The sequence below is a fragment of the Hibiscus syriacus genome, unplaced genomic scaffold (genome assembly GCF_006381635.1).
Source record: "Hibiscus syriacus cultivar Baekdansim isolate YM2019G1 unplaced genomic scaffold, ASM638163v2 tig00113156_pilon, whole genome shotgun sequence".
NCBI lineage: Eukaryota > Viridiplantae > Streptophyta > Magnoliopsida > Malvales > Malvaceae > Hibiscus > Hibiscus syriacus.
The window spans coordinates 13,196-39,736 of NW_024063446.1; the positions used below are offsets into that span (position 1 = coordinate 13,196).

General features: G+C 34.6%; 3 protein-coding genes across 3 annotated transcripts; 1 reads left to right on the forward strand and 2 right to left on the reverse strand.

Moving 5' to 3' along the window:
• Positions 1–954: 954 nt before the first annotated feature.
• Positions 955–1,891, forward strand: LOC120185976 (pectinesterase 3-like). The gene has a single exon (XM_039190039.1). The coding sequence runs from the start codon at positions 1,078–1,080 to the stop codon at positions 1,762–1,764; it is 687 nt and encodes a 228-aa protein (XP_039045970.1). The 5' UTR covers positions 955–1,077; the 3' UTR covers positions 1,765–1,891.
• Positions 1,892–2,212: 321 nt separating this feature from the next.
• On the reverse strand, positions 2,213–2,973 carry LOC120185977 (FCS-Like Zinc finger 3-like). The gene is made up of 2 exons (XM_039190040.1): positions 2,652–2,973; positions 2,213–2,554 (listed from the first exon to the last, which is right to left on the reverse strand). The coding sequence occupies exons 1-2, from the start codon at positions 2,918–2,920 to the stop codon at positions 2,425–2,427; spliced, it is 399 nt and encodes a 132-aa protein (XP_039045971.1). The 5' UTR covers positions 2,921–2,973; the 3' UTR covers positions 2,213–2,424.
• Positions 2,974–3,918: 945 nt separating this feature from the next.
• On the reverse strand, positions 3,919–5,040 carry LOC120185975 (BOI-related E3 ubiquitin-protein ligase 1-like). The gene is made up of 3 exons (XM_039190038.1): positions 4,982–5,040; positions 4,554–4,905; positions 3,919–4,465 (listed from the first exon to the last, which is right to left on the reverse strand). Exons 1-3 carry the CDS (start codon positions 5,023–5,025, stop codon positions 3,920–3,922), a joined length of 942 nt encoding a protein of 313 aa, XP_039045969.1. The 5' UTR covers positions 5,026–5,040; the 3' UTR covers position 3,919.
• Positions 5,041–26,541: the final 21,501 nt, after the last annotated feature.

A 26,541-nucleotide genomic window follows, 5' to 3' on the forward strand; every position in this document is an offset into this window, starting at 1 on the left:
GTTATTTGTGTAAAAATATAATAAATTAGAAATATAATTATAAATTTAATTTATTAACGGATAAGAACAATTAACTGTTTATCAAAATTTCTAATCGTAATCTTAATCATTAACCATCATTTTTAGCGGTTTGGTTAACCGAAATTGTTTAGTATTAACGGTTCAGTTAATTAATTGTTAAATATAAAGGTTATAATCGTTTAACGGTAGCGGTTTCGGGTTTTTTTTGAACACCCCTAACTTTAGGTGCTCGGACCATCAATGACAATAATTTCTCCGTCAAGTTACATGTGTCGTAATTTGATAATTTTGTTTTTAAAAAATTTAAAAAGTTATTATATTTATAAAAGAATCGTAATTTCTTTTAAATTACAAAAAAATCCTAAAATCTCTTAATTTTAACCTTAAACCATCACCGTTATCCTTTTTGGTCATGACCGTCGCCCTCGACGTGATCTCTGTTATCCTCCTGTTCATACGTCGACGTAGTTTCCACTGATTGACTGTCGGAATAACGATTTTTATCCTAGGGTTCGTAAGGTATAAAACTTTGATTCATCGTTGATTGGTCATGATTTTATAAGGGTTTTGATTGTCGGGGGATGTAAGGTCGGGTGGAGCTTCGTTAATGGCAAAAGCGACGATTGTCATGAGTTTAGGGGTTAAAATAAATGTTTTCAAAGTTTATAGGTTATTTCAATATATATATAAGTTTTTAATTTTAAATAAAATTTTTAAAATTATAAGAATGAGACATGTGTAATATAACGAAAGAAATTAATGCCATTAACGGTCCTAACACAAAAAATAATAATATTTTTAACATTATGTACTAAAATCATTCAAATAATAATTTAACGTGATATAATTTAGTTACTTATTTTATAATTAATCATTTTATTAAGTTTATCTCAAATATATTATTATAGGTATAGTCTATATCCACCGCCCTAAAAAAACCCCACAGGTGCTGCCTGCTAAACTATAGAAAAGTAAACGCAAGAATAAAGAACATTGCAAAACTTATCCTCCAATCCACCGTCTTGAAAACCCCCGAGAAGAAGACGAAGCTCAACAATGGCTTCCGTTAACCACTTGAAAGGCTATGAGAAAATAAGTCAAAGCCACCTCGAACATCAATACCCTCACCCAAAAACCTCCCCACGGCGTTCCTCAACCGCCGTCATCATCATCGTCTCTGCTGTTCTCATCTTCACTTTTGTCACCGCCTGGACCCTTGCTGCTTCGAAGCTGGAAGACAAAAACCCCACCGGCTCAGCTGACTCAATCAGCACCATCTGCAACGTGACCCGCTACCCCGAGTCGTGCTTCGCCGCTCTTTCTCCTCTCAACGCCTCCAAAAGCCCCGACCCAGAAGCCTTCCTCCACCTCTCCCTCCGAGTGTCCATCACCCATCTCTCGAATCTCTCTTCCTCGTTCAGCTCCCTCAACGATCTCCACTCTCAGCCCGCTTTGAAAGACTGCTTGACCCTGTTCGATGACGCCATCAATCGACTCAACGACTCAGTCTCTGCAATGAAATCTCAGTTGACCATGGAGAAGATCAGTGATATCCAGACTTGGATCAGTTCTGCTATGACCGATCAGGACACGTGTAATGATGGGCTGGAAGAGACCGGATGGACGGCTGGTGAAGAAATCAAATCCCAAGCTCGAACCTTTAAAGAATCTCTTAGTAATAGTTTGGCCATTGTTGCTAATATGCAAAATCTTGTACAGAAATTTGGTCTCACCATGCACTGAAATTGCTAAATGGGTAATTTTTGTTTTAAAGTTGAAAGATTTTATTGCAAATCTTATCTTCCTGCTAGTGCTCTACTGATTGCATACATAGAAAAGATGAATTCTACTGATTCAATCTTGAAGGAAATCTCCATAAGTTTTTGGAGATTCAATCGTTTTATTTTGTTTCTACCCATCTGCTGCTGCTAATTTTGCATGAGTGTATATAACATAATGGACTGTTGTTTTCTTCCTTCTTTATTTATGGTTTTCTTTGTATATAATGCGTTGAAACTCCATGTGTTTATATGTATACTTCTTGTTCATGGACTCAGGACAAATCTTCTGTGCAAGAGCAGCCTCCTTCAATTTCTCAGCATTCTTCTCTCTTATGAACCCGATGTAAGGATTCGGTCCTCGGGAGTCGATGTACTTTAAATTCATTAAGAAAAAAAAGACAAATATGATACATATAACTTGACGAAATTGAATCATGAAAACAAATCTGAGAACTATTACGAGGATCTTAAGGTGAAACAAAATAAAATCAATACATGATATTTTACAGTTAAAACTGAATAAAAAATTGGAAAATTGTGTTATTTTTCCTTCTTCTTCCTCCCTCTTCTTTCCTCCATGGATTTCCACCATTTGTATATGATTATCATAAGGTGATCGATCTCAGGCAGCAACCGCAGTGCCTGTACGCAAAGCTTTTGGTGTTGCAGAAAGCTTCAATCTCTTCTCATTAACCTCATCAATCACTATCTGTTTGTATCTGCATTCTTCACTACAAAACGGCGTGTCCCCTCTGCACATTAAAAAAAACATCTCGAAGAAGACGACACCCTTTATATTACCAGAACGATAAGAAGCTCAAACAAGACACGTTAAAACACGACACGAACCTATACATGAATATATCTGTGTTCCACCTGAGAGGCTCCTTGCAGAGGAAACAAGCTTCCAAGAAATGGGGTTGGCGTTCTTCGGATCCGCCACGATCGTACGACCTTAAAGAAACCGAAGAAGAAGAAGTAGAAGACAGACTCTTCTTGGGGCTTATGCGATCTTCATCACCACTGCTGTTCCTTGTGTAACAAAGAAATCTGGAGAAAAACCCATTTCGCAGCTTATGGGATCGGCAACGCCTTCTGCCTGAACATCCGGCTTCCATGGCTATGGCGATCGAAGGAAACCGAAAGAGGAATCAACTAGAAGATGAGAGGGGTGAAGAAGAAACCCGACGAGTAGTTTTTTTTAATAGGGAAAAGATTTGTGCTTTGGTGACTAAAATTAACTGTGTTTAATTTAATTTGGCGAATATTGTAAATAAAATATTGTTGTAATATATAACTATATATAAAACTTGATCTTATCATCTATAATCTATAATTATACATATAAACCCTATTTTATGCTTAATTGAAGATTTCGGAAAGGTTTATTATGATATATTAAGAAGAATAGAAGATGGTTAATGGGGAACTTGGTAAATATAGAGAGAGTTACGTTACATTTGAATTTTTATTTCAATCTGGTCCTAAATCTTTGTACTCTTCAAACATAGAAAATGTAGTTTATGTGATATTTTAATTTATGGAATTTAATTATTCTACCATCCGATTTACCATTCCAAAAGTAAAATGATAAAAGATAAATAAAATCAATTGATTTATCAAATAAAAGAATGTTTATATTATTAATTAAATAAAAGAAAGGAGATGAAAAACAATGTCACCGCCCAAGTGACCATGTACATTACCTCCAAGAGGGAGAACCAAGTAAAAGTAAAATTAAGAGAAAGGGTAAAATCTTCCGGCTCTGGAGTAAAACAACCATAATAAAAGTAAAATTAAGAGAAAGGGTAAACTTCTCTCTCTCTCGTATTGATTTATTATACTTTAATTTTTTTAAATTTTCTCATTAAATTTAATACATTAGATTTTTTAATCACTCCATCGTTAATTTTTTTTAAAATGGATTTTTTTTAATGTCCTTAACTTTAAACAATGGAGTAACCAAAATAGGAGAAAGAGTCAAATTCAATGACCAAAAGTATCTAATGTATTAAGTTCAGTGAGTAAATTAAAAACTAATAAAGTTTAGTGAGAAAAATAGGATAAAGAGTAAAGTTCAGTGATAAAACTTGTAATTTTCATTTTTTAACCTGTCTTCAAGAAAGAAAAACCTCGACGCTAGAACGCGTGACAGTGAGGCAAATCGGGCAGGCTTGAGCCAGTCGGTCACACTCCGTACATAAGCAAAAATGCCGGCACGGCAGCAACACCACCGCCGCGACGCGCATCCAACAAGCCTTGCACAGCGGACCCGAAGCGGCCACTCTTTCCGGGTCCACGTAAGCCGACTCTTCGTCGTCCACCTGCGTCTGCAATCCTCCGCCGGCGCACTTTCGCCCTTCCTCTCCTCTCATGCTATCCCGTGTAACAGCAGCTCCTCCACCGCTCATTATAGCCTGTTGGAGCTTTTCTTGTAAGGAAGCCGCTGTCACCTCCTGTGTCCTGGCTTTCGTCTGCCAAACCTGTGAGTCCACGCTGAGCTGCGCCGCCCGTGCCTCTAACTCCACGTTCAGCCTCTTTGCCTTCTCCACTTCCGCTTCCTTCTCTCTTAAACTCCTCACCGCCGATTCTTCCGCCGCCTCCAGTAGTGCACGGTAGTGTCTCTGCCTTTTTTCCGCTAAAGTACGTCGTAATTCTTCCCCCTAACGAAAACAGCCAAACCAAATTACAACTTCACATTTCCCAGAATAAAAAATTGAACCAAAACCCAATTTGAGAGAGAACCAGTACCTGGGATTGAAGAAAATAGTCTAATTCATCTCTCTGTCGTTTGATCTGGGTAACCAATTCATCAGACGCCATAGGCACAATTTTCTGCAATTTTTGTTGCCGGTCGTCAAAAGATAAACGGAGGCCGGTGGATACTACATTCGGCTGGGGTAGCTGAGAAACGTCGATCAACTGAGTCTGCAAAGAATACGAATTCATCGGCGTCGCAGTTATCGCCGCCATCGCAACTTCTCTCCCTCTTCTCCGTTGATTATTATATCCGGAATCGTTGTTGAAAAACATATGGGATTGATCAAGAGAAACTCCTCCTGCTTGCGTCTGCAATGGGCACTCATTCTCCTCTCCTCCATTTCTGCAAATACAAGAACACTGACTGGCTCAGAAATGATAAGCAAACAAAGAAAGAGACATGACAGACCAGGATGAACCTGTTTAAAATGACATTTGAAGGGTATTGAGCTTGAACGGCCATTATATTAAATGAGCAGCTTGGAGACGATGATGAAGATTCAATCAAGAACGAAAACGATGGTAATAAGCTCAAGAACAACCTTGATTCTCATTTCTTCATATTTTGGCTACTTTTTATGACTCAGAATATAACAACAGTGAACGAGAGGAATAGAAGATGCTAATGGGAAAGAATCAATCCCATAGAGATTTATATAAGTTTTTCAAATATCATAATTATTTTAAGTAAATTTAAATTTTTATTTAATTTGTAATTTAAGATTTTAATATAAACCTGTATGTGAAATCATCAAATAATATAGCAAGATTTGAGGCTATCACTTATCGTGGCGTGGACTACAGTAATTAATTAATTAATTAATTAATTAAAGCACCTTCTTAGGTAGATTAACAATATTCTGGATTAACGTAGAATTTGAATACATATTGTTTTGATAAAAAAAAAATTGTTTGTCCGAGTCAATATAGAAACAGCCGATCGAGAAACAACAAAAACAAGGGTAGTCCACACGTTTTACGATCAAAAATTACTCTTTCTTTTATTAGTTTACGATAAATGCAATACAATATCTATTTGAATATAACTTTCGATCATTTAACGTTAAAATCTCACACATTTTTTATGTTCGAACTCGAGACTTCAAGGAATAAATGATTTTTTTATACCATTAGAGTCTTTTGGTTGGTGCAATTTATTATATTTTTTTATAAAGCTACAAAGTAACAAATATTATGGTAAATTATATTTAGTACTTATACTATTAATTTTAGTTTGTTTTAGTACCTAAATTTTTATTTTTTTAAACAATCATACCAAAAATTTAGTTTTTGTTTCATTTAGAACCTCATCATAAAAATTTTAGTTTATGTCTCATTTTAGTACCCCGTTCAAAATTTAAAAGTTAAGTTTTGAAAGAAAAAAAAAGTTTAAGTATTAAAACAGACCAAGACTGATAGTTTAGGCACTAAATGCATTAAGTTTGTAACGGTGAGTTCTAAAATGAAACAAAACTAAAGTTTAGGCATGATTTTGAAAACAAAATGAAGTTTAAGTACTAAAACAGATCAAAACTTATAATTAAGGTATTAAATACATAATTTTCCCTAGATACTATTTTGCGTTTCGGGGGCATGAAACAATGTCACGAGATTCGATAATTCATATACAACGATGAAAGTTCACAATAACAAAGTGACCAACGCCGAAGCTTCCCCATTTACCACCTCTTTGTTATTTCAGTACGACTTTACATTGGTTTAAATTTTATTATGGCTATACATTATAAATTATTTGAGGTATCGGATTCGAACAACGATGACTGTAACATATTTGAATGTTTATTACTAAATAATTTAGAGTTTTTAGAACATATAATATCACATCTAATTAATCAAGATTGACAAAAAAAAATTGGATGATTAAAATCGAAATGTTCAAAAATTTAATTTGATTAATACTCATTTTTTAATTAATTTAAGATGCTGACAAGTAATAGTATATGTTCTAAAGAGTTATAATTATTTGACAATGAATAATCATTTTACTGATGATATTCATCCTGAAATTTTAATTGTACGCACCCATTAAAAAATTCTTCTGCTACTAACTCATGTGTACTTATTCTAAAAAATATTTTTAGATCTATCATTGTATAATAAATAATATAAATTAGATAAAATAATTCGTCTCATAACGATTCTTTGAAATAATCGATTCATATTTGTTATTCAAAAAATAAATAAATCAGACCATTATATTAAAACTATATCTTATCACATTTCTCATATATCTTAAAGAATACGATATTATCACACTAACTCTACTTTTGGATTTAAATTTTTTATTGATAATAAATAAAATACTTTTTAAAAATCATCTAATCTTTAAATAAATAAATAAAACCTTGGGATGTCTATTCTATACATGGTTAATAATTACAAAAGTATTATGAATTATTAGAGTTTGGAAAAAGAAAAACTTTGCATTAAAGTATTGAAATAATGTTTGGTAACTCATCATATATCTCAAAGATCAAAGTTACCCATCATGACTTTGATCAAAATTTAAATTAAATTAATTGATCCTTATTCCCATATGTAATGGGATAAGGGAGAGGTAGTATAGTAGGTTGCCCCCAACGTCAGGTTGAGAGCTACTTCCGTGAGAGACCTTCAAATTATGAATTGCCCTCCGTGGGACTCGATCACACGACCACAAAGTTAAGAGCCTTGTACTCTACCAACTGAGCTGATCAAAGTGAATAATATATTATTTTTATTTACTTTTATCATTATTTTTTATGTACATATTCATATGATGTAGTTAATATAAAAAAAATGTCCATATAAATGCAATTAACACCCCAACCAAGCTTGCTTTCATAAGTGCTAAAAAAAATAATAGCACTTAGAGTTTGGGGGGGGGGGAAGTAAAATAAAAAATTATTAATAGTTCATTTTTATGTACAATTTATAAATTTAGTCTTTATATTTTAATTTGATCATTTCTAGTCTATATACTTTTCAAGCTCTGAAATTTCGGTCTTAACTCCAACTGCAGTAGTTAAATTCATTAGGTCAAATTCTCTTACCATTCCTAAATACTATGCGTTAGTTGTACATCTAGTTTCTATTTTTTTTATTTTTAAAATGATCATTTTGGGTTCCTATATCATTTAGATCATAACTGAAATTTTAAAACATACGAACTAAAATTAATTAAGTTAGAGTACGAGAATCAAATTCATAACTTATAAATAATACAAAGATCAATAACAAAATTTAACTTGATGTAATACCGAGAGAAAATTTGAATATATTTATTCTCTTATTCTCGAATTATTAAAATAATATATATATAATTGAGAGGAATAAGCGAGAGCCTATCCTCAGTTAGGGTGTTCAAAATTCGGTTTTAACCGAATTAATCGATCGAACCGAACTAATTCGATTAATTCGATCGGGTACCGAATTAATTCGGTCGGGGAACAGTTAAGGTTTTTTTGGATATTCGGTTAACTGTTAATTCGGTTCGAAATCGGTTAATTAACCGAAATAAAATTTTAAATATATTTTATATAACATATGGGCTCAACCCAAACCATTTAAAACCCAATTAATAATTTAAGATCCAATAAATTTTAAACCTAAATCAATATTAACTAATTAATATTTTATATAAATTTTTTAATTTATAATTATATATTATTTAAATTAATTATAAACTGTTTTTCTGAATTAAAAAATATTAAATATATTATATATAACATATAGGCTCAGCCCAAACCATCTAAAACCTAATTAATAATTTAAGATCCAATAACTTTTAAACCTAAATCAATATTAATTAATTAAAAAATTATATAAAATTTTATTTTATTATTATATATTATTTAAATCAATTATAAACTATTTTTTAATTATAAAATATTTAATTTTTATATAAATTGGAAAATTTCAAAAAAATTCGGTTAATTCGAAAATTAACCGAAAATTATTCGGTTTGGTTAATATTTTCGAAAAAAATTCGGTTCGGTTAACGGTTAAAGAAAAAAAAATTCGATTAATTCGGTTAATGGTAGTTAAGTCGGTTCGACCACCGAATTAATCGAATGTCTATACTCATATCGCTCATGTCATTTTTGAAATGGGCAAGTCGACTTTGGTGACACGTTTGGTTTAGCTCATTTTCTTTTAATTATTATTTTTAAATTAAAAAAATTGGTATACATATGTGTTTTTGTGAGATTTGAACAATGGAATCTCAAAGTTGAAGTCTTTAATAGGAACAGAAAGCAATGTCAAGTGGGGCAATATCTTTATAACTTTTCAAAATTTAGTGATTAAAATAATCATTTGAACATAATTTAATGATCTCTAGTATATTTTACCCGGGGATAGTTGTTTTCATGGTTAATTGAATTAAGGGTGTGTTTAATACTTAAACTATCAGTTTTAGTCCATTTTAATATCTAAATTTTTAATATTTTAAAATCATACCGAAAGTTTAGTTTTTATTTCATTTTAGTACCCCAATTCAAAATCTAACGGTAAGTTCTAAAAAAATTAAAAGTTTAAGTACCAAAACGGATTAAAATTGATAGTTTAGGTACTAAACACATTAATTTTTAACGGCAGAATGCTAAAATGAAATGAAAACTAAACATTAAGTAAGGTTTTGAAAAAATTGAAAGTTAAGGTACTAAAACGGATCAAAATTGATAGTTTAAATACTAAATGAGTAGTTTACCCTTGAATTAATTTGCTTCCTTGGCCCACGAAAAAACCTTTTCTTGCTTTATTGCATAGCAAAGGTGGGCAGTGGCAGACATTGAAAATCTGGTTTCAATGTTAAGACACTGTTTAATTTGTGAGAGAAACATGCACTAGTTGACACCTAATACTCCTTATGATGCTTAAATGTTGATAATTAATCTTTGCGTCTTATAATTTAGCTCATGGTTAATCGTTCAACTCTTGTAATATACATATATTATTCAAAAATAATATTTTCAAAAATAATATTTGTTCATGAACAAGTACATCTGGTTGAGTGACTAAGTTACTCATCTTTGTTCTCTCATATTCTCTTAGATCATGAGTTTTAGATTTAATAGGAATAGGGATGAGCATGAGTCGGGTTGGATTTTCGGTCAACTCAACCGACCCGAAAATTATACATCCTCCACATGATATGAACTCGACCCAAAAACTATACACCCCACCAAACCCGCCCTTTTGAGATAAAATTTGACCCGACCAGATCCGAAATAATATATTTATAAAAATATTAGTTTATTTAATAAAAACATAGATTTAATTGAAAAAAAATAATATATAAAGAGTCCCTATTTCAATTATCTATAAATATATAAGGTAAAATTATAATTTTTCCGGTTGGGTCGGATATATTTCACTTTAAATCCAAACCCGATCGAATATAATCTATAAGAGACCCAACCTGATCCGAGTCGAACCTCAATTCTCACAAACGTTTGAATTATCCCTTGGAGAAGACGTTCCAATACGTAATTTGAACCCAACAATTGCATTCGCCGGCCTCGATTGACAAAAAAAAATTATCTATTAAACGAAGCATTAGTCTAGACATAATCCACATTATATTGGACTATATCCTTTGATTAAATGGCATACGAGAAAGACAATTTGGAGGCACAGTAAGGACACTTATCTTGAATATTATTCTTGATTTTTTTATTTGCATTTCTATTAGGTCGCTCTCATTATATAAGAAAGATGGGAGAAGGGTGAAGGTTTGAGTGAGCCATAAAACTCAACTATATTTAATCACATTAGACCAAGAAATGTGATAGATTTAGTTGGCTCAACATACACGCTTTTGAATTCAATCAATGGAGGATTGTTTGAATCCAACCCTATTCGTAATATTTGATATTGTATTTGTTTATTGTTTTATATTTAATTTTACCAAATGATTCACAGAACAAAAGTATCTCACCGCTCTTTATGAACGATACTTTATGTATTTATCCTCAAAAGTCAATAAAGTTTTCTAAGCAACTGCACATCAATTTGATGTATATATATATACATGTGTGGGGATGATGTATTAATGTTGACGGTAGGGATGGGAGGAGGTGGAGGCAGTGCCCCTTATAATTTAAAATTACTATATATTTTATATTTTTTTATGTATTTATTGTTAAAAATCTATTTTCATCCCTTATAATTTTAAAAATTTAAATTTGTTTCTCTAATATAAAATTTTGTATTTGTCCCTAATTGATGGGATGCGGTCCTTTGGGACTTTTGGCAACCAAGCAAGGGTCATGATCCCTTGTGAAAGATACTGGCATTGAAATGGCATCAATCAATGCACTAATAGTACCACCCCCTCAATACACAATTATGGAGAAGCCATGATTCTTGCCTTCACACACACACATGTGAAACTTTTCAAAAAGGTGAACGAATCCATGTCTATTTAGAAAATTAAAATATATATATATATAAATCCAACCAAACATCACCAGACACTGATGTCTTCTTCTCGATCATAGCTTTCTTGTTTTTGTATCAATACTTATTTAAAAAAACTTATCATCAACATAATTAGGGTTAGCATTGCTTAAACAATTGAGCTTTGATCGAGTCAAGGGAAGTCTCAATGGGAAGCATGTGACATTAATGGAAATCTTTGAGTGAGAATAATCCATCCAACTGATGAGGTATAACAGTTTTTTTCTTTATCGGATACACCTATAAAAACATAAACCCTAAACATAATATAAAAATTAATTGTAAAGTACCAACGGGGTTGGTTCAAGTGATAAGAAGCTTAATATCGTTTAACCAGGTCTAGAGTTTGAGTCCTTGTGTAATTGTGTATGCAGAAAATTCCTGCTGAGAGACTTGCCCACCAGAACCAGGTATGTGACCCGGGTCCATCCGGATTAATCAAGGCGAAGCCTTATGTACAGAAGAGCAACCAAAAATAAATAAATTTTAAAGTGTGCTCACTTTATTCATTATACAATATGTTGATGGTTTAATTATAAAATAATTGTCTAACTATTTTCTTTTTTCCTAAATAGGTGTTCAAACTTTTTTTTTTAAATCATCCAAGTGCCCGACGTTACAAACGCTACCATTTTAGGTACCTGAAACATATCGATAGTTAAAAATTATGTTAAGTGACACGTGTTACACTCCAGTAATTTTGATTTTTTTTAAATAAATTAAAAATATTATATTTATAAAAACTATATTTTTATAATATTATTATAAAAAAGGCTCAAATCCTTAACCTTAAACCCAACATTAATTGTCGGCCAAAGTCGCAATCTCTAGTGTTGTCCTTTCCATCTCCCCGGTCGGTCGTATTCTCCTTTGCTATTGTGTGCATCGTTGGATTGCATGGGTGTCGCGAATTTAGGAGTTTAAGTTCGTCGAATACGTGATTTTAGGTCACGATTTTGTCGTTTCCTTTGTCGGAGACACAACGATTATGGTCGTGTTTGGCTTTTTCATAGGGTGGAGGTATGGTCGACATCAAACGACGACGGCCTGTGGATTTAAGGATTAAAAATTGGAGTTTTCAAAGTTTTGAATTTTTTTTAAGATTTTCGAAATTTTTGCGTTTTTAAATATATAATTTTATTTTATTTTTAAAACAAGATTTTTAAAATTATCATAACGTGACATGTGTCGCTTAACGGTGTAATTTAACGGTCGTTACGGCTTGGACATCTAAAGTTGTAACGTTTGTAATGTTAGGCACCTTGATGATTCAAAAAAAAAGTTTCAACACCTATTTGCGAAAAATGATTTAGTTTAGTCATTTATTTTATAAATAAGCCTACGTTGATTAGTAAGATGTTATTAATGATAATAAGGACATAAATATATTTTTTTGTAACACCCGATCACAAATTGAACAAAGATATTTTAATGAAAAATTAAGCTCATTGCTTTGGGCTTATTTGGACTAGGAATTGTCAAGATTAGATGTTTTCAATAATGTGGGCTTAGATCATGGCCTTGTCTAAATACGGTTCGGTTCAAAAAGGGAATCAAACTGTTTAACACGTATTAAAGAGGCCACTTTGGCCCAATAACGTATGCGGGCTAATTATTTAGACCAATAAGACACTAGATGTTTTATTTTGGGAAATATAATATTTGTTACAGTGATTTAGAATTCGTCACGTTAAAGTGTCTTCGACATATATCCTAAATATTTTATTAGAACTCGTCACTTCGACGTGACGAGTTTGAATAAAAAATATTTTAATTCGTTATGTGTGCTTGACGAGTTTATCATACAATGTAGTATTTACTGTAGATCCCAAATTAATTTTGGAGATGACCTAATATGTTAAATTTTTTTAGGGTAAAGTATAGTAATGGTCACTGAACATTTCTGAAGCTTGCATTTAGGTCCCCCAACATTTAAAACTTGCAATACAGTCCCCCAACATTATTCCGTTTGCAATATGGTCCCCAACTTAAACACAGTTAGAAAATTAGGATAAATTATATAACGGTCATTGAACTTTTCAGTCACTTGAATTTAGGTCCCCCAACTTTAAAACTTGCAAAACAGTCATCAATTCATTCTAAACCCCAATTTCCAAAGTAATTCAATTTTATTCTAAACCCTAAATTCTAAAATACTTCAATTAAATTCTAAAATACTTCAATTTAAGGTAATATAGGCTTGAAGAAAGAGTTCAAGGCACAGACACAACGAATAAAAATATATTTATATAAATGTATTTTATATTTAGATGTATAAATAAAAAATATATTCATATATTATGTATGAATCATTTATATTTTTGAATATTTTTAATAAGAAATTAAATTATTAATTATATTAGAAATACTCAACTTAAGATTATATATATAATCATGAATTATAAATATGAAAACTATTATTAAATTTAGTTTAAAAATATATAAATCTTAAATTATTCTTTTAAAATATTGTATCAACTAATTTAAAAAATATATTAAATCTATCAAACAATTTATCAATTATAATATTTTTTATTGTAAAATAATATTTTCCCATCATTTATTGCTTTCAAATTTTTTGCCGAATTTCAATCTCATATTTCCATTTTACATTATATCTTTTTTTTTTCTGGCATTGATCATACTATTAGTATATGTATTATTGTATATCTCTTAACACAAACGATGGTGTTAGCTTAGTGGCTCCACCTGCATCTTTCATTTGCGTGACTCAGGTTTGAGTTTGCCCAAGACCCAAATTTTACTTATTTGTAACTTAATTTTCTTCTAATTAGGAGGTGACATGTGTCACCAATAACACATATCATGATCATGTTAACACATGTCAGATCCTGATTAAATGATTAATTTATTAAATTTTATTTAATTTAGGACCAAATTGATAGCATATATAAATAATTAGGTGGTAACATGTGTCACCAATGACACGTGTCATGATCATGTGCTAACACATGTCAGATCCTAATTAAATGATTAATTTATTAAATTTTATTTAATTTAGGACCAAATTGATTATATAAATAATAAAGACGAATGTATAATAATACCAATTCCTTTTAACTGCCACATCATCATTTTTATCAATTGGTAACGACTAGTGGCTTAGTTGAAACAGTTAAATAATATGTGGTATGATTGATAAATTTAAAAGATCGATGACAAAAGTAAAAGGGCTAGATAGTTAAGTTGTCAACCGAGTAGTTTACACTTTTATTTATACGTCAAAATAACATTTTATAAATTTAAAATTCGAATTATTTTCAACCTCTTCTATATCCTAACTACTTTTTTTAATTAAAAAATTTCTTCAACAGATAAGAATTATACTATTATATTTATATAAAAAATACGTATCACATAAAATAAGATGAAATTAAATAATAATAAATTTGACATAATTGAATTTAATTTAAGTATTTTGGAATTTAGGGTTTAGAATAAAATTGAATTACTTGGAAATTGGGGTTTAGAATGAAATTGATGACTGTTTTGCAAGTTTTAAAAGTTGGGGGACCTAAATTTAAGTGACTGAAAAGTTCAATGACCATTTATATAATTTATCCTAATTTTCTAAATGTGGTTTAAGTTGGGGGACCATATTGCAAACGGAATAAATGTTGGGGGACTGTATTGCAAGTTTTAAATGTTGGGGGACCTAAATGCAAGCTTTAGAAATGTTCAGTGACCATTACTATACTTTACCCATATTTTTATCCGTCTGGCCTTATGGAGCCAAATTTACCTATTAAAGAAGATAGAATCTAGGCAAGTGGGTAATCAGTGAAAGCAGCCTAATTGATAAATTTATTGAATATTAAACTCGAAGCTACCCACTAAGCATATAGTGAAGGAGTCAATAATTGAAGTTGAAGATATGATTAATCTCTCTATCATAAAAAATATTACGGTAAATTACGCGTCTGATAGTTAAATTATTAGTTATTTTTATCTATTTTAGTATTTAAACTTTTATTTTTTTTAAAATTATACCTAAAGTTTAGTTTTTTTCATTTTAGTACACATGTTTAAAATTTAATGTTAACTTTTTTTAATGAAAATTTAGATAATAAAATGGGTCAAAGTTAATAGTATAAGTATTAAAGCGTTAATTTTTCAAACGATGAGATATTAAAATGAAAAAAAACTAAACGTTAGATGTGAATCAAAAAAAAAGTTTAGGTACTAAATAGATCAAACCTATAGTTTAGACACTAAATATGTAGTTTACCCAATATTAATCTCAACAAATATGTTTTTGTATCCTCCAGATATAAGAGAAGAAAATCTCTAGATAATTACAACGCTATAGACTATACGAACATAATCAAAATATTAAATTTACTATATGAAATAAATTCAGAGATTAATGAATCTTCAAATATTCTAATGTTATCAATAAAGCTTCTGTTTACTGTAGTTCGAATTTTTGTGAATTTTAAATTTGAACATTATCATATAAATATTTTCTTTAATTTTATTTTTTTTTAGTTCATGTCATTTAGTATGGGTGTTCCTTGTTACCATATGTAATAGGGTAAGGGGAAGGTAAGATAGTAGGTTGGCCCCAACACCAGGTTGAGAACAGCTTTCGTAGAAGACCTCCTAATTATGAAATATCCTTCGTGAGACTCGATCCCACGACCTTAAGGTTAAGATAGTATGGTATATTAAATCATCCTTGAAACGTGGAGTTTTAGAGTTCCTATATATTTTTTAATTAAAGATTATCCATGACCGCCAATCAAAGCCAGACACGTTTCACTATCTCCTATCAGAACTTGCCATGTGGAATCCAAGTTCCAGCTATTATCCATCAGCAAGCAGACGCGTATCTCCCTATTCTTGTCCGGATATCAAACGGGTCACAACTCTCCTGAGTAGCCGACGTCTCCTCATCGGACGGCAGAAAAGGTTTCATATTTTAATTAATATTTGTATGGCCCCCCTTACTTTGTCCGGCAAGAAAAATACAAAGTTATAGTAATAGAATAACTTTTTTAAAATAAAAAAATTGTCAATCGATTTATCCTGTATTATCTTTTCAAAAGTAAATTTTTATTTAAAATTTGATTACAATTATTTTAAATATTTTAAAAACATAAATTTTGTAAAATATATATTTTAAAATGTTTTGATTGAATATTTTTAAATAATTTTTTTATATTTTTATTAATAATAAATTTTAATAATAAAGAGTCAAATTTAAAAAATTGATAAAATCAATAATAGACATTTAATTGGAACAGAGATGATATCAATTTTTAAAATAAAGAGTAACTATAAAGTTAACTATCGAACTAAAAAATTCAATAACAGACATTTTAACTAAATATCTTAAGTAAGTGGTTTGAATTTCGACGATGGTTAATGAAATAAACTTGGTTGAGAGGGTCGTCATTGCCTTTGTAGTATCCGATTCAGATTAATCGATCAATAGATCGTATATCGGTAGTTATACCAAAAAAAATTAATGATTTTTGTATGGAAACAACATATATTATTATTATTATTTATTCTTGTAACCCATTATTTAGTTTTTAGTACGTTATTTTATCCTCAAAATTGATATTTTCATGTTAGTGTTGCTTAATTTTAATTTTCGATGTGGTCTCTGTCGAAACGATTTTTATACGGTGGGGGGGATTTGGAAACCGCGTCATTTTTAATTGTTCTCTTTACGATTTAATTTCAATTAAAAACAATGCAATTTTAGAAAACCTCTCGTTTCGAAAAATTTGGGATTCCTTTTAAATAAATACAAATGTAGGTTCGAGGAGTCGCCACCAATCTTTGATTAGGGTGTGATTGGGCACCCAAAAACGTTGTCATTTTAAATAAAAATTAATTTTAATTAAAACGACAAATTTACGGTCTACGTTACCAAAATCCAAGTTCGGGAGTCGGTTACGTGTGGGGAAGGATTAGCACCCCCACAACGCCCTAAATCGGTACCTAGTCGATTAATTAATGTCTTTGCAACGAACTTTACAAGTTCAACTTTAATTTAATTTTTGATCCCTTTAAACGACAAACATGCAAATTTGCAACATTCAAAGCAACAAAATAGATTTAATTTAAAATTACCAAGTCATTAGAAAGATAAAGAATATTCGATTATTTAAAAATATCGAGACCAGATCTTTAGTTCAGTTCTAACGACCTTTTCTCGAAAAGTTTAAATAGTCGAATATTTCCTTTTCTTTCGCTCCCAAATTTTACAATGACATATCCAAATTTAATTAGGCGTTACTGACGGGACACCATTTTAATTTAAAATCGTCAAAACAACTTTCCTGTAAGTTAAGGAAAGCCATTCTGATAATTTTAGATTAAAAGGGCATTACCCTTAATTCCGATTATGCAATAATGTCAAGTTATGCATATGAGGATATCATGCAAAAATTATACAAAGTGATGTTAATGCAAAAAATAATTAAATATGCGATTAAAGTGAACGAATTCAGACATGCTCAAAAATAAATTACACCTACGTGCGTATGAACAACATGCTTGAAATAATATACATGCATATATTTTAAAATAAATCTAAATAACCTAACAATCATGCATAAATATTAAAAGGACTAAAACATAAAAAATAAATAACAACAACCTTTTTCATAACATTTTCATTTCTGGGTACTGCAAACATAATAACCAAAATATTGCATAGGATCAAATTGAAAGCTTCTCAAATTACATATCCAATGTATAACAATCACGAAAACAACCCTTGCATGATTTGGACTGAAATGTAAAACGCTGGAAATTACGAGGCGAAATCAAATATCAATAAAGCTCGGTTCAGGGACCAAAATAATACAAAACAAAACCACGATGGCCTATCAGGCGATTAACCCAACTTCCAAAACGGCGCATCTCCCTCAGACATCAATACGCTGTCGTTTTGGAGTTGACTAAACGACGCCGTTCGGGCGTTCTGATATATGGGATTTTAGGGTAACATTTCTAACCCTAATCATTCCTGAGCCCCTCATTCTCACCAGCCATTTTCTCTCAACCTCTTCCCTCTTCTTCTTCAACCCTCACTGAATCCCCCAATCGCCGTGGCCTCCGCCGCCAAATGGCTCCGATGAGGAGCCTAAAAGGCCAGAAATCAACTCTGGTCAAAACCCACTCAAAAGAATCATCTCCAAAACTCAAATCTAAACCCTTACTATCCTTAAACCCATTTTATTTCACTTACCAAACACCATGGAACCACCGCGGTTCTGACTCCGATGAAGGGCCACCACCTCTCTATCTAACCAAACATTCACTAGTCTTAGACCGAAACCCCCTAAATCCCTGAAATCTGAGTCTAAAACGGACGTACACGACTGGAAAACCACGAAAGATGAAGGATTTACCTTCTCACAAGCGGGGTAGGGATTCCTAGCTGGGACGAGAGCCTTTAGATCAGGTAAGTAAGTTTTCGGTTTACCAACGTTTTTGGATTCGTTGTTATCTCTGGTTGTGTTCGCTGATAACTCGATCTTCTGGGTATTTTCTCTTTTTTCTTCTGTTGATGGCTGATCTTCGATTTTAGGATCACTCCTCCCCCTGTTCGTTTTTTCTGTCCTTTCCCTCCTCTTGTTATTTCTAGTTGATCTCCCCTCTCCCTCGTTTTTGTTTTTTTTGTCTGTTTTTCTAGTCGATCTCCTCGTTTTTTTTGCTTCTCGTGTTTGTTGTTTGTGTGCAGGACCCTGGAGCGAGCAAGTCACGGGGCTTCAACAGCCTGGGCACGGGCGATGGGGAACAGTCCCGAGGGACTTCACGTGGGTAGCACCCGGTTGGTTCGTGCTGCATGGTGGGTGCTGACTGGTGGAGACGAACGGTCGACAGAGGCTCGATCTGGACGTGGAAGGCGGCGCTGGGCATGGCAGCAGGGTTGGCTTCACGTGAGACTGCAGCTGGCTGGTTCGCGCACTGTCTTGGAGTTCTGGGAGCATCTGCGCACGATGGCTGGGGATGCTTGGGACGTCGTGAGCCGTTGGATCCTGATGACAGATCCAACGGCCTTCATGTTGCGGCGCTGGAAGCTGGGATAGGAAAACCCTAACGGGTTTAGGGTTCTGTTTGGGCTGTTTAATCCAGCCTGTTGTAACTTGTTTCAACTTGGGCCTGTAATAACATTTATTTAGTGCATTAAACATAATAGATATTAAACACCCTACATAATTAAACACACATGATAATAAATTAAAAATAACATAAATAGATAAACACATGCACACATGGTAATAATAACTAATTAATAATATATAAACTGGAGTAAAGCTCGAACGAGAACCCAGACAAAAACAGGTGTTTACAGCTGCCCCTCTTTGCTCATTCTTGTGTTAACAAGAATAGGGCAAAGATAAAAAGACAACGTGTTTTTGTTCAATTTCATCTTCGCTTTGAAACTTGATAAGGGATCTGTTCCACTCCTCCAGGGTAAGTGAGACTTGAAAAATCTTCAGCAAACGAGTTCGCTCCTTCTTTCTTTAAGGAGTATAGAACTCGAACATCTTCGATTGAGTTCGCTCCCTTTTTCTTTAGGGAGTATAGAACTCAAAAATCTTCTTCTTACGGGTTCGCTCATTCTCTCTTTAAAGAGTATAGAACTCGAAAATCTTCAAACGGGTTCGCTCCTTCTCACTTTAAAGAGTATAGAACTCGAACATCTTCAAACGGGTTCGCTCCTTCTTTCATTAAGGAGAATAGAACTCGAATATCTTCAACAATCGTGTCTGCTCCCTATTTCTTCAGAGAGTATGAGACTCGATCAATTTTCAACAATCGTGTCTGCTCCCTATTTTTTTCAGAGAGTATAAGACTCGAACAATCTTCAACAATCGCGTCTGCTCCCTATTTCTTCAGAGAGTATAAGACTCGATCAATCTTCGATTATCGTTGGGAAATCTGCAAACATTTAAAATAATCATGCAATGTCATGATCCTATTCATGCCTACGATGTATGCAATTTAATCCACTTTCTTCTTCGAAAGAATACTATCCCATTTGATTTCAGTGGGACTCGGTTTCGCTTTGGGCATAGAGCATTTCACCAGTTCACCCCAGTTGATGCTCTCAATACTCTTTTGGCTTGACCAGACTTTGACTTCTTTCTTTCTTGAGGCCTGCCAGTACCCCTGACCAATCTTCTTGATAAATGACAACATCCTTGGGTCATCTATTAATGGCTGTGATTTTCTATGAATTCCAAAGTTTTAGCTTTTCCCAACCATACAAGCTTATGGGTAAAAAACCATTGCTAGCTTCAGAATACATGCATTTCCAGAACCTTTGCATAATAATACAAAATGATCTCATGTACCACCAGTTAAGCTATGCGTTTTAACTTTCTCAAGATTAGATGCTTGTAAAAGGGAAATTAAGAAGGGAAAATATCTCTTTATTTATATAAATGGCGAAGAATTTTTAGGCAACTACATGACAAACTTTTAATCGGAAAAGAACAAAAGGATAGTGTCTTCAAATATCAATAACACAAATGCTTTTGAACTGGCACGCCGTCAGAATGACTCGAGTGTAGCTTCTGTCAAAAGGACCTCCAAAATGGTGATGACACCTAAGAGTGCGAAACTCTTTCTGAGCCCCAAAATCTCCCATTATGGATGCCATAAACCAATATTGAATCTCACGTGCATTCAATTCCTCCTCTGGTTGTCCTCATCGAGACTCATTGATCTTTGGTCTCAACCCCAATGGCCATTGTCGTTACCCATGTCAGGAGCTCTTCCTACTTCCAAAAACAATTCAGATATCCACCATGCACGAACTCTGAATTTAAAACTCAAGTCGCCCTTTGCGGGTTTTCGACTCGAGACCTCCTTTGGTTCAAGACGCCCTTTTCGAGTTTTCATCTTGAACCCTTCCTTTTTCCATTTTTCAATTTTTTATTTTTTTATTTTTCTTTTTTCATTTTCACTCATTTTTCTTCTTCTTTTTTCTTCAAGCAAAATACTTCTTAACTGCGTCAGAATTCACTGGATGAGGTAATTCAGACCCATCCATCTCAGTTAAGACCAGGGCTCCCCAGAAAAAACTTTCTTGACAACATAGGGTCCTTCCCACTTGGGCATCCATTTCCTCGGAAATCTTTTTGAATGGCAATATCCTCCTGAGAGCCAAATCTCCTTCGTGGATTTCTCGAGGGCGAACCTTCTTATCATGCTCGTATCATCCGCTTCTGGTATATCTGACCGTGACAAATAGCCTTCAAATCTTTTCTTCAATCAGATTCAATTGGTCATATCTGGCCTGTACCCATTCTGCCCATTTAGCTTCACCTCTGATAAAAACCCGGAGCGAGGGAATTTCCACTTCAATAGGGAGGACAGCTTCCATCCCATAAACTAGAGAAAACGGAGTTGCCCCAGTAGACGTTCGTACAGAAGTCCGATAGGCAACAGAGCAAATGGCAACTTCTCATGCCAATCTTTATAAGTTCAGTCATCTTCTCTATAAGCCTCTTAATGTTCTTATTAGCCGCCTCCTGCCCCATATCTTTGGGCGATAAACCGTGGAATTATGATGCTTTATTTTGAATGCTCACATACAGATTTCATCATCTTGTTTTAAGTTCAACGCATTGTCAGAGATAATTCTCTCTGGTAAGCCATATCGATGATGATTTCTTTCTTCAAGAACCTACATATCGTTGACTGGGTAACACTTGCATAGGAAGCTGCTTCTACCCACTTGGTGAAGTAATCTATTGCTACCAGAATGAAGCGATGACCATTTGACGCTTTTGGAAAAATTTGCCCAATAACATCCATGCCCCACATAGAAAACGGCCACGGAGCTGTCATCACATGCAACGGATGAGGAGGGGTGTGCATTCTATCCCCATAAATCTGACACTTGTGACACTTTCGGGCATAATTGATGCAATCAGTCTCCATAGTTGACCAATAATACCCAAATCTCATAATCTGTCTGGCCATTACATGCCCATTAGCATGGGTGCCACATATTCCTTCATGTACTTCTTCAAGAATCATTTTCGCTCTTTATTGTCCACACACCTATAAGACCTGATCCATGCTTTTCTTATATAAGATCTCACCATTAAGCACATACCCTGCTGCCATTCTTCTAATGGTCCTTTTGTCATTCTCGGTTGCCTGTTCGGGGTAACTTTGATATCTTATATACTGGAGGATATCATAGTACCAAGGCCCTTCATCATCTTCTTCTTCAATGTCAAAGCAGTGGGCTGGATATTCATAAGCCTTCATCTCAATAGGCATCATATTTGAATGCTCGTTCATCTTAAAGGCCGCTGCCAAAGTAGCCAAGGCATCTGCCATTTGATTTTCTTCTCTGGGGAGGTAATGAAAGTCCTTCTTCAAATTCTTCAATAAGTCCCAGAACTAATTTACGATATTCCACAAGTTTGGGATCTTTGGTTTCCCATTCACCTCTGAGTTGGTAAATTACCAAAGCTGAATCCCCATATACCTTCAACATTTTTGCTTTGAGTTCAATAGCTGCTCTAAGACCCATAACACAAGCCTCATATTCAGCCATATTGTTTGTACAATCAAAATTGAGCCGACTGGTAAAAGGATAATGCTCTTCACTTGGTGAGACCAAGATTGCCCCAATCCCATGCCCCAAGGCGTTTGAAGCACCATCAAAGTTCATCTTCCAGTATTTACCGGCAAGAGCAATTGTTTCTTCCTCCGAGATAGCCACTAAATCCTCATCCGGGAAATCGAAATTCAACTGTTCATATTCTTCTGAAGCCCTACTCGCAATGAATTCTGCTATGGCGCTCCCTTTAACTGCTTTCTGGCTTACATACTGGATATCAAATTCGGATAACAGGATTTGCCAACGGACTAACCTTCCAGACAATGCAGGTACCCCCATCAGATACTTTAAAGGGTCCAGCTTAGATATGAGCCAGGTAGTATGATACACATATACTGTCTAAGTCTTCTGGTAGCCCACACTAAAGCGCAACAATTTTTCAATGGTGAGTATCTGGCCTCACACTCAGTGAACTTCTTACTGAGATAGTAGATAGCCCTCTCCCTCTTCTCAGTTTGATCATGTTGCCCCAACACGCATCCCATTGAATTGTCATAAACGGACAAGTAAAGAATTAAAGGCTTTCCTGGGATAGGTGGCGCTAGGATCGGAGTATTCGAAAGATATCTCTTTATGCCTCAAAAGCCTCTCGGCAATCTTCACTCCATTCTGAATCATTTACGAAGAAGGCGGAATATGGGATCACATCTTTCGGTCAGCTGCGAGATAAACCGCGCGATGTAATTTAATCTCCCCAAAAATCCTCGAACCTCTTTCTGTGTTCTTGGGGCTGGCAAATCTTGAATGGCTTTTACTTTATCGGGATCTATTTCGATTCCCTTTCGGCTCACTACGAATCCCAACAGTTTTCCCGATGTCACCCCAAAAGTACACTTATTTGGGTTAAGTTTTAGTTGGCACTTCTTTAATCTTTGAAAGAGCTTCCTCAAATTCTCGACATGTTCCTCCTCCGTCTTGGCTTTGACAATCATATCATCGACATAGACTTCAATTTCTTTATGCATCATGTCATGAAACAACGTCACCATGGCCCTCTGATAGGTCGCCCCTGCGTTCTTTAATCCAAATGGCATGACTTTATAGCAAAACGTCCCCCACATAGTGATAAACGTTGTTTTCTCCATGTCTTCAGGGTGCATTTTAATTTGATTATAGCCGGAGAAACCATCCATAAATGAATAAGGAATTTCCAGCAGTATTGTCCACTAACGTGTCTATATGTGGCAAAGGAAAATTATCCTTTGGACTAGCTCTATTCAGATCTCTATAGTCGACACACATTCGTACTTTCCCATCCTTCTTTGGTATGGGACAATATTTGCTACCCACTCAGGATATTTGGCCACTGTGAGAAACCCAGCATCAATGTTTCTTCACTTCTTTAATCTTGAGCAGCATCTCGGGTCTCATTCTTCTCAGTTCTGTTGTACGGGCTTACAATCAGGCTTTATTGGTAACTTATGGACAACCAATTCTGTATCCAGCCCTGGCATGTCCTCGTATGACCAAGCAAATACATCCTTGAACTCTTGAAGTAATTCTATCAAGCTTTGCCTCCCTTCAGTAGACAGTGTGGTACCAATCTTTATTTCCTTCTATCCTCATCTGTACCCAGGTTCAAGATCTCTGTAAGCTCTTCGTGAGGCAGGATCTGCTCATCTTCCTGTTCCACCATCTTTAGTAATTCTCGGGTGGTTCAATCCTCATCATCATCACAACCTTCGATCTCCCTTGACAATGGGCATCTCGAATCAATCTCCGGGTCAGAGTCATTAGCATTCGTATTATTGATATCTGAGTTCCTGAAAGGATAACGAAAAAGAAGATATATACATATATACATATATACATATGGGAGAATCTTTTCCCATATAAACAAATAGAAAGAAATAATATATGCGTATATTCAAACAAAAGCATGAGGAAGTGTTTGCCATTCGGGAATTAACAAAACACATCTTTTATTGAAAGCAAGTAAAAACACAACTTAACCCTTTACATCAAATCACCTACTGTCCCAGGGTATGAACAATAGGGAAGAGTTCTAGTGTATTACTCTGCAAAAGATTTGTAAACTACAGGCAATTCCTCCGCAGTCCATTGTCAACACAAAGCCCAGTGGCGCAGGGTAGATGCCCATAGCTCTCATTTCTTTGACTCCTCATCGGTTAGACATTAATGCCCAAATCCTCCAAGGCATTCTCAACTATCCCTTATGCTTTCCAAAGTCCCTTGAAACATATATCCTCCTGATACGAAAATGCTGCTCAATGGCGGGAATGTCATGGGTTCCCAACTTGGGTCCTCACCAGTCAATCTCGCCTTTCTCAATTCCTGAATCTTCTTGATGCTTCTCATTTTTTCTTTTAAAGTTGGCTGATACCCTAAACCGAACCTGTCTCTTTTAGTCACAGGGTAGATTGGGCTCACCAGTCCTTGAACCGACGTCCAAGCCCTTTGCCAGTTTTTGCTCCTCTCCAAGAGTCAGCTTAAGCCCCATTTTGGTGCAGTTTGACAATCTAGGCTTCGGGATCTTCTTTCCTTCTGCCACAAACATGGCATTGACGTATTCCAACGATCTGAAAGAACATTCAACAGCTTGCTCTTCCACTTCAACGTATGGAGCAGTAGTAGACCGAAGCAATAATGTCTTCCTCAGCATGAATGCATATAAGCCTCCCATCCATTGCAAATTTTTTTGGTGCAACGTTGACGGAACCGCGGCCTGATGAATCCAGGGCCTTCCCAATAAACAGTGTATGTAGGCATGATGTCCATCACAAGAAACTCTATTTCGTACATCGCCGGGCCAATAGTCAAAGGGTATCAACTAGAACTTCTCTTCGTTCCATCAAAAGCTCGAACCACACTTTGACAGCTTCTCATCAGGGTGCTGTCCACTGGCAATTTTTTCAAGGTCACCAAGGGCATCACATTAACGCCGAACCGTATCTCAGTACTCTGGATAGAACATGCCCTTTGCACCTAACTGTGATGTGTAGGGCCTTATGATTGCCAATCATCCCAGAGGGACCTCGTCCTCAGAAAAAGATAAAAAATTATCGGCCTGGATGTTGGCAACTAGTCGGTCCAGCTTTTCTGTGGGTATCTCCTTCGGGACAAATGTTTGGTTTAAAACTTTTAACAGGGCGTTGCGATGAGCCTCTGACTCAGAAGAAGTGATAGGACAGAAATACGGGCAGGCAGCTTGTGCAATGCTCAACAATACTGTATTCACTATGTTTCAGAAATTTTAAAAATTCCATCGCTTCATTCTCCGTTACTGGCTCATTGACGATGGGTTCATCTTCTCTTATCTGCACATCGATACTTTTTCCTTTCTCGACAGCAATCTTTTTCTCAGGTTCTTTGTGATAACATCTACCACTCCTGGTCATGTGTCCCACTTCATCTACCCTCTTGTTGCTTTGTCACCTCTCCTATTCGACAAGTATCTCCAGGGTACTTGTTTATTGTCTTTGTACAGGAACGGAGAGGGAGGTGTAATAATCACCTTGGAGTACTTCTCACCACTCGATTCTTGGGAGTAATGACGAGGGGACAACTAGCACTATAGACCTCTTTGGATGATCCCTCAGAGGCGTAAACTTCCGCTTTTCTTTCTCAGCCCCTTCTTTGAAGAACTCGATTCCTTACTATCCATCATCTCTTGTACAGCCCTAAGAAATCAGAACACTGTTGTATACTGTTTTGGCAGTTATGGTAGTGGACACTCTTCGTTACTGAAACGTTCACGTGGCAGATTAGTCTTTAATAGTCCTACCTTGACCATTTGGCGCCACACCCAAGACATGGGTGACATCACCTCCCTAACATTTTTTACAGTCGTTTTTCCTTTCTTCAGCGATGCATTAATCCCGGCTCCTGCATGGTTTGGCAATGGATTCTGGGCTATGTTTGGCT